General features: G+C 43.4%; 1 protein-coding gene across 1 annotated transcript; it reads left to right on the top strand.

The window, feature by feature from the left end:
- Positions 1 to 4,180: 4,180 nt before the first annotated feature.
- dpm1 (dolichyl-phosphate mannosyltransferase subunit 1, catalytic) lies at positions 4,181 to 14,419 on the top strand. Its single transcript, XM_014145955.2, has 9 exons — positions 4,181 to 4,368; positions 5,047 to 5,146; positions 5,255 to 5,288; positions 5,387 to 5,463; positions 5,736 to 5,761; positions 5,925 to 6,020; positions 11,011 to 11,079; positions 12,733 to 12,847; positions 13,359 to 14,419. The coding sequence occupies exons 1-9, from the start codon at positions 4,238 to 4,240 to the stop codon at positions 13,461 to 13,463; spliced, it is 753 nt and encodes a 250-aa protein (XP_014001430.1). The 5' UTR covers positions 4,181 to 4,237; the 3' UTR covers positions 13,464 to 14,419.

Raw genomic sequence — 14,419 nt, 5'->3', positions numbered from 1 at the left:
CTGGCCTGAACTGTTTTTTTTTTTTCTTAATCCCTAAACAGTGGACCACTTTTGACTTGAATGAGATAATGATTATGTACTGCGAGACAATGAATGATAGGCTACTGTTACTGGTGAATTGAATTGAATTGAATATTGGCATGATCTGTATTATCCATTATAAACTGGATGGTTCAAGTTCTGAATGCTGATTGGCTGACATACCACAGGTGTGACAAAACATTTATTTTTACTTCTGTTAATACGTTGGGAACCAGTTTATAATAGCAATAAGGCACCTCGGGGGTTTGTGGTATATGGCCAATATACCACGGCTAAGGGCTGTATTCAGGTACTCTGCGTTGCGTCTTTGAACAGCCGTTAGCCGTGGTATATTTGCCATATACCACACCCCCTTGTGCCTTACTGCTTAAATATACCTCGTCAATGATATTTGATGCAAGAGCTCGGATGCAGAGTAGCCCACGTTTTACCAGCATGGAGAGGCCAGAGAAAGCCAGACTAGTAAATTGGGCCAAGGAACCGAAGTTGGGTATTGGATGAAGGCCATCCGCGCGTGTTCTGCAAACAATACAGCAGATGAAGGCGCGGCATGAGCGTGGAGAACGGACAGAAGTGGTTATGGACAGCTAGGAACAATGAGAAGAGCCGAGTGTAGAGGGAAGTTGAGGAAGAATGGCGCCAAGTGGGCCTACAAACCGTACTCTGCTGTCTCTGATGGAAATTGAACCCTGACGAGAGTGGGGATGAATTACCTGCGGTGGCAGGTGTGGTGAAGACTGACCAAGTCCGAGCCTCACCCCAATGGTCATGCAAAGTAGTGATGCGAGGGTTGACTCTAAACCCACAGTCACGGCAGGTTTAGGGTCACGAAATATTGTGTGAGGATAAAGGGTGTGTGGGTGGCGAGTGGGTTGAATAAAAATAAAACGATATCTTTAAAAAATCCCTAAATGTATAATTATTGTGCAATTTATATCTATAGCCTAGACTGAGTTTTTCATTCATTATTTTGTTGCAATTGTGGTGGGGATCATGATCCTGAGTTCCTGGAGTGCCCTGTAAGGGTGAAGGGGATTGAGGTGGCAAAAGTTAGAGCGGTCAATCAAATCTCCTATGGGGAGGCGATTAAAACGATTGAGAAAAGAAGGGATGCTAGTGAAGAGATTTTAGTGGATACACCACAGGCTGCAGTAAATGTTTGCTTCCAGACAAAATATACCCTGTTTGTTAAAAAGGTGGATTTTGTTGCGTTCATTGCCACAGTTATAAACTGTACAGCACAAGTCTCAAAGAAGTCTAAGAAACTGGACATTATTGTGGCTGTGGCATAAAAGGTTTTTTTGGTAGGTGTGGATGACTGGGGGTGATACCTGCTGGGTGGAAACGTATGGTGGTGTTGCCGTTTGTAAAACCAGGTAAAGGTCCCGGGCGGGCAGTTATAGGCCTATCGCACTGACATCAAACGTGTAAGTTGATGGAAAAGATGATAGTGAGTAGGATGATGTATTTCTTGGAAGTTAGGGGTTTGATGAGCGTAGCACAGAGTGGGTTCAGGAGAGGGAGGTCTGGCATGGATGCACTGGTGACAGTTAGTACAGAGATAGCCAAGGCCCTGACAATATAAGGTGATGACTGTTGTGTATTTTGACATTGACATTGAGAAAGCTTATGATACCATGTGGAGGGAAGGGTTGGTGATCAAGCTGAGTTCATTCTGGAGACGTCTGTATAACTGGATCATGGACTTCCTGTTAGATCGAGTCATACGGGTGTGGGTGGGTCAGAATTGTCAATGCCGTTTGAAGTGAACAATGGTCCCCAGGGAAGGGTGGTTAGTCAGATGTTGTTCACCCTGCTGATAAATGACATATTAGAAGACGTGGGTTTAGGATGTCTGTGTCCAAGTCCTGCTTTATGGTGTTTTCTAGGAGGAAGGTTGAAGATGTTAGGCTGAAAATATACAGTCAGGATATAGGTAGGGTGTCTGAGTTTAAGTATTTAGGTATGTGGTTTGATGAGAGGCTTACGTGGAAGAGACATGTTGAGTATATTGAAATGAAGTGTAGGAAGGTGCTGAACCTCATAAGGGCAGTGGCAGGATATGATTGGGGGTCGGATAGACAAACACTGTTATATATGTACCAGACATTGCTTTTAATTGAATTTAACCTTTATTTAACTAGGCAAGTCAGTTATGAACAAATTCTTATTTACAATGAAGGCCTACCAAAAGACGAAAGGCCACCTGCGGGGACGGGGGATGGGATTAAAAATAAAAATATATGAATATAGGACAAAACACACATCACGACAAGAGATACAACACTACATAAAGAGAGACCTAAGATGACAACATAGCAAGGCAGCAACACATGACAACACAGCATGGTAGAAACACAACATGACAACAACATGGTAGAAACACAACATGGTAGCAGCACAAAACATGGTACAAATATTATTGGGCAACAGCACAAAGGGCAAGAAGGTTGAGACAACAATACATCACGCAAAGCAGCCACAACTGTCAGTAAGAGTGTCCATGATTGAGTCTTTGAATGAAGAGATTTAGATGAAACTGTCCAGTTTGAGTGTTTGTTGCAGCTCGTTCTAGCTGCAGCGAACTGAAAAGAGGAGCAACCCAGGGATGTGATTAGGTCATCTTTGGATTATGTGTGCTTTGTATATGGATCGGCAGCCAAAACAGTACTACAGTGCATGGAAAGGATACAGTCAAGGGCCCTGAGATTGTGTGTGTAGTGCCTTCAGGACAACACCTGTTGAGGCATTGCAGGTAGATAGTGGGGAACTGCCACTGAGGATAAAGCGGGACAAACATTAGCGTACTGGGCGAGGTAGAAAGGGAGTTCAGAAGGACATCCTGTGGTCACGTCAACTGGGGAATGCTGGGAGTGAGGAGGGGTTAAGCAGAGGGCACACGGGTGGACAATCTGGCAGAAGGTGGTAGAATATGGACTGGGGGAGAGATTGCATTGGAGAACATTCCTCCGTGGCTGTTCCAAAACAAATGTAGGTGTGGACATGATTGAGGGCAGGAGAGAATGGAGTAAGGACGTGAGATGGTGTTCGGAGAGATATATAGATAATCGGTTTTATTCGTTTTTAAGGCTATATACAGATGGTTGAAAGGATCCAGTCAGTGGAAGGGTGGGGGCAGGGGTGTATATTCCAGATTTCAATGTTAGAGTATGTAAGCGGTTAACTGGTTATGTGTCAGTGTATGCGGCCGAGTTGATGGCCATGATTATAGGTTTGAGATGGGTGGAGGAGGTGAAACCACTCAGAGTGATGATCTGCTCTGATTCGGCTGCAGTGTCGAGTAGTGTGAAGACGGGCAGGTCAGATAGGGGAGACTTGTTTGTGGAGATGATAGTGCTGTTGGAGAGGATGGAGTGGTGGCAAACGTTTGTAGGGTTCCCGCCCATGTGGGTGTGAAGTGTAATGAGAAGGTCGATGTGGTGGCTAAGAGTGCAGTGAGGAGAGAGGGGGTAGATATTCAGGTCAACTGGGCCGCAGGGAAGTCAAGTCCTTGATCCGGCCAAAAAGGCTCAGTCTTTGGCAAATGGAGTGGGATGCTGGTAGTAAGGGGAGGCAATGTTATTGCATGTCGATATCAGTGAGTAAAGGAAGAGGAGGGAGCATGGGATGTAAGCGAGAGGAAGTTGTGTGGAGTAGACTACGGTTTGGGCACACAGGTTTGAATGTCACGTTGTGGATGATAGGGAGACATGAAACAGGTCTGTGTGATGAGTGTTTAGTGGAGGAAACGGTGGACCATGTGTTCATATTTTGTGAATTGTATGACTTAGATGGGGAGAGATTGTGTGATAGGGTTAGAGAGGCTGGACGGGGTTGGGGTTTGGGTGGTGTAGTGGGGGGAGGGAAGTGGTGTCTAGGGCTCTATTTCACTTTCTTAGAGGAACATGACTAATGAAGATCATTTAATGTAGTTAGTCTGTGACTGGCCTCACACTCCGGTGGTGATGTATGCACATTGAACGTTGGATGCGATCTGCCAACCCAATGCCGAAGAAGAAGAAGAAGAAGAAGAAGAAGAAGAAGAAATCCCGTACAGTCAAATATATTTATAACTACTGTATGTGGCGGCACCTAGTGGTATGTATAATATTAGGAACCAAATTTTGAAGAATTTGTTGCAGGGGTCAATATTTTACAACGCACCCGCATCCGGCTCAACAACATTCTAACCAACATGGCAAGCCGAAAAGGTTCACAGCAGAGCCGGGGAGGTGGTGATAAATACTCGGTGTTGTTGCCCACTTACAATGAACGAGAGAATCTACCGCTTATTGTGTGGCTATTGGTAAAATACTTCGGTGAAAGGTAGATCATTTCAGGTTATGTTGTCCAGAGTGTGTGACAAGATGTCAGTGATGAGCTGTCACTAAAATCAGATTTTCCAAGAGGGGACAGCCCTCATTGGGATAGTCAATGGCTTACTTTTGCAAACTGTTGCGGGTGAGTATAATTTGTGGAACATTCCAACAGGAATCTGTTCCAAAAACTTCTAAAGTATTAGGTTGCCAACAAACAACGCATCCAAAGTAGCATGATCAATTCACCTAGCTAACTAGTTGCCAAATACGCATCAACTCACCACGTAGCTTATTCCCTAATGTTTGTCCATAGGCTACCAGAGTGAGAACAGACATTTTTCGGGAATAAACGCGGTGAGTGAAAAACGTATTAAATAGCCCATTCCCTACCCGGTATCTTATTCTGCCGCTATACAACTTTGTATATACTAAGTTGATGGAACGTTCCACAAATTATACCCACCCATCTTTTGCTGTGATTACCAGCCGCTCATTGATTATTTCAGCTAATGACATACCCTCTGATTTGTGTGTGTGCCTATGTGTGTGTGTGTGTGTGCATATTTGAAAGACTGACTGAAATTCAAGCTGTAACTGGAACTATGATGGTGCTCATTGTTTTCATCCAATGTCAGATTAGCATTTGTTGTGTGATGGTTTGAAACGTCTTTTTACTTATTCACAGTGGATACGACTACGAGATTATTGTCATTGATGATGGAAGTCCAGATGGGACACTTGAGGTGGCAGAACAACTGCAGAAGATATACGGAGAGGACAAGATAGTAAGTGAATTTAATAGATGAGTTGTTATTTTTTTTATATACTTTAGCATTCACTGCTGGCATAGCAAGACACTAATTCACTCTCTGCTCTTTGTGGTTATTTTTCAGCTCCTTCGACCAAGAGCAAAGAAACTAGGGTTAGGTAAGTGTCACATACTCATTCATCGGAGTGAACACCGTGTTATTGAACACTATCTCAGGTACACATGTCAGGTAATGTCCTTTTAATTCTGCATTCAGGAACTGCCTACATCCATGGCATTAAACATGCCAGAGGGAACTATGTCTTCATAATGGATGCAGACCTCTCCCATCATGTGAGTGGATCTCCTGTATATCTGGACAATACAGTATCAGAGAAGCAGGTTGGGATAATGGCACCGGACCCTGTACATACAATAATAACAATTTAAAAATGTTTCCAAGAACAGGCTATTTTCTAGTCCCTTTTTCTAATCAGGAGGTTACTTGTGGTGTTACATTGCTTGGTTGGATATTTGTATCAAAATGCTTCATTGCCAGGATAATCTTTTATGGAATCCTTTGAATGCTTACATCCTAAAATACATAATTTTATCTTTCCTTGCAGCCTAAATTTATTCCAGAATTCATAAAGTAAGTCTATCTATTTTAATTCATCGCAAAATGTGAATGTGCATATTTTTGGGGAAAATGTAGAACATAGAATTCTGAATATAGTATTTCTGCTAGCAATCTACATCTCTACCATATGATCGTCTGTTACCAAGTATCTGATGTGAATGTGTTTGTCTCCAAGGAAACAGAGAGAAGGCGGGTATGACCTTGTGTCAGGCACCCGATACAGAGGAGATGGGGGCGTATACGGATGGGACCTGCGCAGGAAACTCATCAGGTGACTGCAGGGGCACACTCCCGTCTGCTACATCTACACTACCATTCAAAAGTTTGGGGTTACTTAGAAATGTCCTTGTTTTTGAAAGAAAAGCTACTTTTTTTGTCCATTTTGTTGTAAATGACTATTGTAGCTGGAAATGGCAGATTTTTAATGGAATATCTACATGGGCGTACAGAGGCCCATTATCAGCAACCATCAGTCCTGTGTTCCAATGGCACGTTGTGTTAGCTAATCCAAGTTTATAATTTTAAAGGCTAATTTATCATTAGAAAACCCTTTTACAATTATGTTAGCACAGCTGAAAACTGTTGTGCTGATTTAAAGAAGCAATAAAACTGGCCTTCTTTAGACTGGTTGAGTATCTGGAACATCAGCATTTGTGGGTTCGATTACAGGCTCAAAATGTCCAGAAACAAAGAACTTTCTTTTAAAACTCATCAGTCTATTCTTGTTCTGAGAAATGAATGCTATTCCATGTGAGAAATTGCCAAGAAACCTAAGATCTCGTACAACGCTGTGTACTACTCCCTTCACAGAACAGCGCAAACTGGCTCTAACTAGAATAGAAAGAGGAGTGGGAGGCCCCGGTGCACAACTGAGCAAGAGGACAAGTACATTAGAGTGTCCAGTTTGAGAAACAGATGCCTTACAAGTCCTCAACTGGCAGCTTTATTAAATAGTACCCGCAAAACACCAGTCTCAATGTCAACAGTGAAGAGGTGACTCCGGGATGCTGGCCTTCTAGGCAGAGTTGCAAAGAAAAAGCCATATCTCAGACTGGCCGATAAAAAGAAAAGATTAAGATGGGCAAAAGAACACAGACACTGGACAGAGGAACTCCGGCAAACAGGCAAAGCGTCAATACAGGGCTAAGATTGAATCGTACTACACCGGCTCCGACGCTTGTCTTATGTGGCAGGGCTTGCAAACTATTACAGACTACAAAGGGGAGCACAGCCGCGAGCTGCCCAGTGACACGAGCCTACCAGACGAGCTAAATCACTTCTATGCTCGCTTTGAGGCAAGCAACACTGAGGCATGCATGAGAGCATCAGCTGTTCCGGACGACTGTGTGATCACACTCTCCGTAGCCGATGTGAGTAAGATCTTTAAACAGGTAAACATTCACAAGGCTGAGGGGCCATTAGGATTACCAGTGTATGTGCTCCGGGCATGTGCTGACCAACTGGCAGGTGTCTTCACTGACATTTTCAACATGTCCCTGATTGAGTCTGTAATACCAACATGTTTCAAGCAGACCACCATAGTCCCTGTGCCCAAGAACACTAAGGCAACCTGCCTAAATGACTACAGACCCGTAGCACTTACGTCCACACCCATGTGGACCAAGTGCTTTGAAAGGCTGGTAATGGCTCACATCAACACCATTATCCCAGAAACCCTAGACGCACTCCAATTTGCATACCGCACCAACAGATCCACAAGTGATGCAATCTCTGTTGCTGTCCACACTGCCCTTTCCCACCTGGACAAAAGGAACACCTACGTGAGAATGCTATGCATTGACTACAGCTCAGCGTTCAACACCACAGTACCCTCAAAGCTCATCACTAAGCTAAGGATCCTGGGACTAAACACCTCCCTCTGCAACTGGATCTTGGACTTCCTGATGGGCCGCCCCCAGGTGGTCAGGGTAGGTAGCAACACATCTGCCATGCTGATCCTCAACACTGGAGCCTCTCAGGGGTGCGTGCTCAGTCCCCTCCTGTACTCCCTGTTCACCCACAACTGCGTGGCCAGGCACGACTCCAACACCATCATTAAGTTTGCAGACGACACAACAGTGGTAGGCCTGATCACTGACAACCATGAGACCGCCTATAGGGAGGAGGTCAGAGACCTGGCCGGGTGGTGCCGGAATAACAACCTATCCCTCAACGTAGCCAAGACTAAGGAGATGATTGTGGACTACAGGAAAAGGAAGACCAAGCACGCCCCCATTCTCATCAACGGGGCTGTAATGGAATAGGTTGAGAGCTTCAAGTTCCTTGGTGTCCACATCACCAACAAACTAGAATGGTCCAAACATACCAAGACAGTCATGAAGAGGGCACGACAAAGTCTATTCCCCCTCAGGAAACTAAAAACATTTGGCATGGGTCCTCAGATCCTCAAAAGGATCTACAGCTGCAACATTGAGAGCATCCTGACTGGTTGCATCACTGCCTGGTACGGCAACTGCTCGGCCTCCGACTGCAAGGCACTACAGAGAGTAATGCGTACGGCCCAGTACATCACTGTGGCTTAGCTGCCTGCCATCCAGGACCTCTACACCAGGCGGTGTCAGAGGAAGGCCCTGAAAATGATCAAAGACCCAAGCCACCCCAGTCAGACTGTTCTCTCTACTACCGCATGGCAAGCGGTACCGGAGTGCCAAGTCTAGGACCAAAATGCTTCTCAACAGTTTTTACCTCTAAGCCATAAGACTCCTGAACAGGTAACCAAATGGCTAACCGGACTATTTGCTTTGTGTGCCCCCCAACCCCTCTTACGCTGCTGCTACTCTCTGTTTATCATATATGCATAGTCACTTTAACTATACATTCATGTACATACTACCTCAATTAGCCCGACAAACCGGTGCCCCCCACATTGGCTACCCGGACTAACTGCATTGTGTCCCACCACCCGCCAACCCCTCTTTTATGCTATTGCTACTCTCTGTTTATCATATATGCATAGTCACTTTAACCATATCTACATGAACATACTACCTCAATCAGTTCGACTAACCGGCGCCTGTATATAGTCTCGCTACTGTTATTTTTCACTCTTTTTTTTTTTTTTACTGTTGTTTTTATTTCTTTACTTATCTATTGTTCACCTAGTACCTTTTTTAACTTAGAAATTGCACAGTTGGTTAGAGCCTGTAAGTAAGCATTTCACTGTAAGGTCTACACCTGTTGTATTCGGCGTATGTGACAAATAAACTTTGATTTGATAATCAAACCCACAAATGCTGATGCTCCAGATACTCAACCAGTCTAAAGAGGGCCAGATATTTTGTTTCTTTAATCAGCACAACAGTTTTCAGCTGTGCTAACATAATTGCAAAATGGTTTTCGAATGATAAATTAGCATTTTAAAATGATAAACTTGGATTAGCTAACACAACGTGCCATTGGAACACAGGAGTGATGGTTGCTGATAATGGGCCTCTGTACACCTATGTAGATATTCCATTCAGCCGTTTCCAGCTGCTATAGTCATTTACAACATTAACAATGTCTACAGTCGTGGCCAAAAGTTTTGAGAATGACAAAAATATTCATGTCCACAAAGTCTGCTGCTTCAGTGTCTTTAGATATTTTTGTCAGATGTTACTATGGAATACTGAAGTATAATTACAAGCATTTCATAAGTGTCAAAAGGCTTTTATTGACAATTACATGAAGTTGATGCAGAGAGTCAATATTTGCAGTGTTGACCCTTCTTTTTCAAGACCTCTGCAATCTGCCCTGGCATGCTGTCGATTAACTTCTGGGCCACATCCTGACTGATGGCAGCCCATTCTTGTATAATCAATGCTTGGAATTTGTCAGAATTTGTGGGGTTTTGTTTGTCTACCTGCCTCTTGAGGATTGACCACAAGATCTCAATAGGATTAAGGTCTGGGGAGTTTCCTGGCCATGGACCCAAAATATCGATGTTTTGTTCCCCGAGCCACTTAGTTATCACTTTTGCCTTATGGCAAGGTGCTCCATCATGGTGGAAAAGGCATTGTTCGTCACCAAACTGTTCCTGGATGGTTGGGAGAAGTTGCTCTCGGAGGATGTGTTGGTACCATTCTTTATTCATGGCTGTGATCTTAGGCAAAATTGTGAGTGAGCCCACTCCCTTGGCTGAGAAGCAACTCCACACATGAATGGTCTCAGGATGCTTTACTGTTGGCATGACACAGGACTGATAGTAGCGCTCACCTTGTCTTCTCCGGACAAGCTTTTTTCCGGATGCCCCAAACAATCGGAAAGGGGGTTCATCAGAGAAAAGGACTTTACCCCAGTCCTCAGCAGTCCAATTCCTGTACCTTTTGCAGAATATCAGTCTGTCCCTGATGTTTTCCTGGAGAGAAGTGGCTTCTTTGCTGCCCTTCTTGACACCAGGCCACCCTCCAAAAGTCTTTGCCTCACTGTGCGTGCAGATGCACTCACACCTGCCTGCTGCCATTCCTGAGCAAGCTCTGTACTGGTGGTGCCCCGATCGCGCAGCTCAATCAACTTTAGGAGACGGTCCTGGCGCTTGCTGGACTTTCTTGGGCGCCCTGAAGCCTTATTCACAACAATTGAACCGCTCTCCTTGAAGTTCTTGATGATCCGACAAATGGTTGATTTAGGTGCAATCTTACTGGCAGCAATATCCTTGCCTGTGAAGCCCTTTTTGTGCAAAGCAATGATTACGGCACGTGTTTCCTTGCAGGTAACCATGGTTGACAGAGGAAGAAAAATGATTCTAAGCACCATCCTCCTTTTGAAGCTTCCAGTTTGTTATTCGAACTCAATCAGCATGACAGAGTGATCTCCAGCCTTGTCCTCGTCAACACTCACACCTGTGTTAACGAGAGAATCACTGACATGATGTCAGCTGGTCCTTTTGTGGCAGGGCTGGAATGCAGTGGAAAGGTTTTTGGGGGATTCAGTTAATTTGCATGGCAAGGAGGGACTTTGCAATTAATTGCAATTCATTTGATCACTCTTCATAACATTCTGGACTATATGCAAATTGCCATCATACAAACTGAGGCAGCAGACTTTGTGAAAATGTAATATTTGTGTCATTCTCAAAGCTTTTGGCCACGACTGTACACTGTATTTCTGATCAATTTGATATTATTTTAATGGACCAAAAATGTGCTTTTCTTTGAAAAACAAGGACATTAGTAGTGTAGGTTGTTGGCTGTCATTTATTCTGCTTATACAGAAGGCAAGTATTAAACTCTCATCTGTGTGTGTCCCTCCCTCTCTAACAGTCGGGGAGCGAACTATGTCACACAGGTGCTGCTGAGACCTGGGGCATCAGACCTGACTGGCAGCTTCAGGTAAGGGGCTAAATGTAAATAGGTGTGAAGAACAGCAGGCACAGTAATCACACCGACAGTTGAAGTCGGAAGTTTACATACACTTAGGTTGAAGTCATTAAAACTCGTTTTTCAACCACTCCACAAATTTCTTGTTAACAAACTATAGTTTTGGCAAGTCGGTTAGGACATCTACTTAGTGCATGACACAAGTAATATTTCCAACAATTGTTTACAGACAGATTATTTCACTTATAAGTCAATGTATCACAATACTAGTGGGTCAGAAGTTTACATACACTAAGTTGACTGTGCTTTTAAACAGCTTGGAAAACCCCAGAAAATGATGTTATGGCTTTAGAAGCTTCTGATAGGCTAATTGACATAGTTTGAGTCAAATGGAGGTGTACCTGTGGATGTATTTCAAGGCCTACCTTCAAACTCAGTGCCACTTTGCTTGACATCATGGAAAAATGAAAAGAAATCAGCCATGACCTCAGATAAACTGTTAGACCTCCACAAGTCTTGTTCATCCTTGGGAGCAATTTCCAAATGCCTGTAGGTACCATGTTCATCTGTACAAACAATAGTAAGCAAGTATAAAACACCATGGGACCACACAGCCGTCTTACCGCTAAGAGATTAACGTACTTTGGTGTGAAAAGTGCAAATCAATCCCACAACAACAGCAAAGGACCTTGTGAAGATGCTGGATGAAACAGGTACAAAAGTATCTATATCCACAGTGAAACGAGTCCTATATCGACATAACCTGAAAGGCCGCTCAGCAAGGAAGAAGCAACTGCTCCAAAACCGCCAGAAAAAAGCCAGACTATGGTTTGAAACTGCACATGGGGACAAAGATCGTAGGGGGAGGCTTCCAAGCCGAAGAAAACCATCCCAACCGTGAAGCACGGCGGTGGCAGCATCATGTTGTGGGGGTGCTTTGCTGCAGGAGGGACTGGTGCACCTCACATAATAGTTGGCATCATGAGGAGTGAAAATTATGTGGATATATTGAAGCAACATCTCAAGACATCAGTCAGGAAGTTTAAGCTCGGTCGCAAATGAGTCTTCCAAATGGACAATGACCCCAAGCATACTTCCAAAGTTGTGGCAAAATGGCTTAAGGGAAATAAAGTCAAGGTATTGGAGTGGCCATCACAAAGCCCTGACCTCAATCCTATAGAAAATTTGTGGGCAGAACTGAAAAAGCTGTGCAAGCAAGGAGGCATACAAACCTGACTCCGTTACACCAGCTCTGTCAGGAGGAATGGGCCAAAATTCACCCAACTTATTGTGGGAAGCTTGTGGAAGGCTACCCAAAACGTTTGACCCAAGTTAAACAATTTAAAGGCTAATTGAGTGAATGTGAACTTCTGACCCACTGGGAATGTGATGAGAGAAATAAAAGCTGAAATAAATCATTCTCTCTACTATTATTCTGACATTCCACATTCTTAAAATAAAGTGGTGCTCCTAACTGACCTAAGACAGGGAATTTTTACTGGGATTAAATGTCAGGAATTGTGAAAAACTGAGTTTAAATGTATTTGGCCAAGGTGTATGTACATTTCTGACTTCAACTGTACTTACATACAGGTACATCTTCCTTTATCAGTGTGCCAGTTTGTGTTATCTCACTGTTTTGTTTTTTATGCATGGTGTTCTCAGGCTTTACAAGAAGGAGGTACTGGAGAGTCTGGTGGAGAGGTGTGTGTCCAAAGGCTACGTCTTTCAGATGGAGATGATTGTCCGTGCTAGACAGCTGAACTACACCATTGGAGAGGTGAGGCCTTTTAACCCTTTGTGTGTTTTTTGTGTTGTGGGTTTTGTGTAATTTTGTTTAGTTTCTTAATCATGAGATGTTTTATTTGTTTTTACTGTCGAGGACCACATTTGGACACAGTGTTTTAATTAATACTTTTAAGCGCTATCCTATGGGAATACATTATACATCTGTTGTATATGTTTTTACCCAAATAAATTAAGTTCTGTTTATCATGTCAATAGGTTGTATGTAGCTTAGTTAAAGAGACAGTTTTATCTACTTTCCCACAGCCTGATTAACTTGTGGATACCATTTTTATGTCTCTGCGTGCAGTTTGAAGGAAGTTGCTATCTAGTGTACAGTTGCTAACTAGCGTTAGCGCAATGACTGGAAGTATATGGGAACACTACCTCTAACTTTCTACATACTGGAGGCAGATACATAAAAATGGTATCCTGAAGTTCATCTGACTCTTCATTGCCAAAATCCAATCTATCCCTTAAACTATATTTTTCCTTCTTCCAAACAGGTTCCAATTTCGTTTGTGGATCGTGTTTATGGGGAGTCTAAACTGGGAGGAAATGAAATAGTGTCGTTCCTGAAAGGACTGCTTACTCTCTTCGCGACAACATGATTTATGATGCTCTAGGTTTGGACTCAGCACTGCTTTTTAGTTTTTCAGTCATGGCCTTTAGTGCAGTAATTAACCTACATCAAAATCAGTGGCGTAGGACGCACCCCCGCAGCCCACGCGAGGCGGGGGCCCCCAAGATTTAGGGAGCATCAAACCAACTTTTATTTTGGTTGGGGCACCCCTAAAACTCAGGGAGCCTCCCAGAAAGCAAATGAACACTTCATAAGCCCTGGCAAAATGTTTAGAATTACAGGAAATTTGCTTTAAAACGGCAACATTTTCTCTCACTCTCATGGCACAATGTATAGAATAGCATAAGATTAGCTATAAAACTGCATATTTTTCTCTCAGCCCCATGGCAGAATGTGTAGAATTGAAGCAAATTTGCTTTAAAACAGCAACATTTTCTCTCAGGGGTGGGGGTGGGGGGGGGACCTCGCGAAATTCCAGTATGTCACTGATAAAAATGAGAGTAGGGGAAATGGACAGACTATGCTCCTTTCTATGAGTAGTTGATTATTGACAAGTCAAAGCACAGAAAGTAATACATTAAAATATTCAATCTTCACTGCCTCTGCTTCAGATGGATCTCCAATCATACATAAAGATGTTGAAGCATCAAGCTTCTTCCTATGTATTATTGTAGATTGATTAACTGCTTTCTGTTCATTACTTTCACATTTTGGTGGGTTTACACTACCGGTCAAAAGTTTTAGAACACCTACTGATTCAAGGGTTTTTCTACATTTTCCTATATTTTTCTCTCAACCAGCTTCACGAGGAATGCTTTTCCAACAGCCTTGAAGGAATTCCCACATATGCTGAGCACTTGTTGGCTGCTTTTCCTTCATTCTGCGGTCTAACTCATCCCAAACCTTCTCAATTGGGTTGAGGTTGGGTGATTGTGTATGCCAGATCATCTGATGCAGCACTCTCCTTGGTCAAATAGTCCTTAC

The sequence above is a fragment of the Salmo salar genome, chromosome ssa15 (genome assembly GCF_905237065.1).
Source record: "Salmo salar chromosome ssa15, Ssal_v3.1, whole genome shotgun sequence".
Classification (NCBI taxonomy): Eukaryota; Metazoa; Chordata; class Actinopteri; order Salmoniformes; family Salmonidae; genus Salmo; species Salmo salar.
The sequence above is the reverse complement of the archived record's forward strand: the minus strand, read 5'-3'. Positions and strand labels throughout refer to the sequence as shown.

Excerpts from the sequence above, each read along its gene's own strand:
- dpm1 (XM_014145955.2), top strand. The coding sequence starts at position 4,238 with ATGGCAAGCCGAAAAGGTTCACAGCAGAGCCGGGGAGGTGGTGATAAA. Across the intron at positions 4,369-5,046 it reads GTAAAATACTTCGGTGAAAG|TGGATACGACTACGAGATTA; the intron begins GTAGATCATTTC and ends ACTTATTCACAG. Across the intron at positions 12,848-13,358 it reads TGAACTACACCATTGGAGAG|GTTCCAATTTCGTTTGTGGA; the intron begins GTGAGGCCTTTT and ends TCTTCCAAACAG.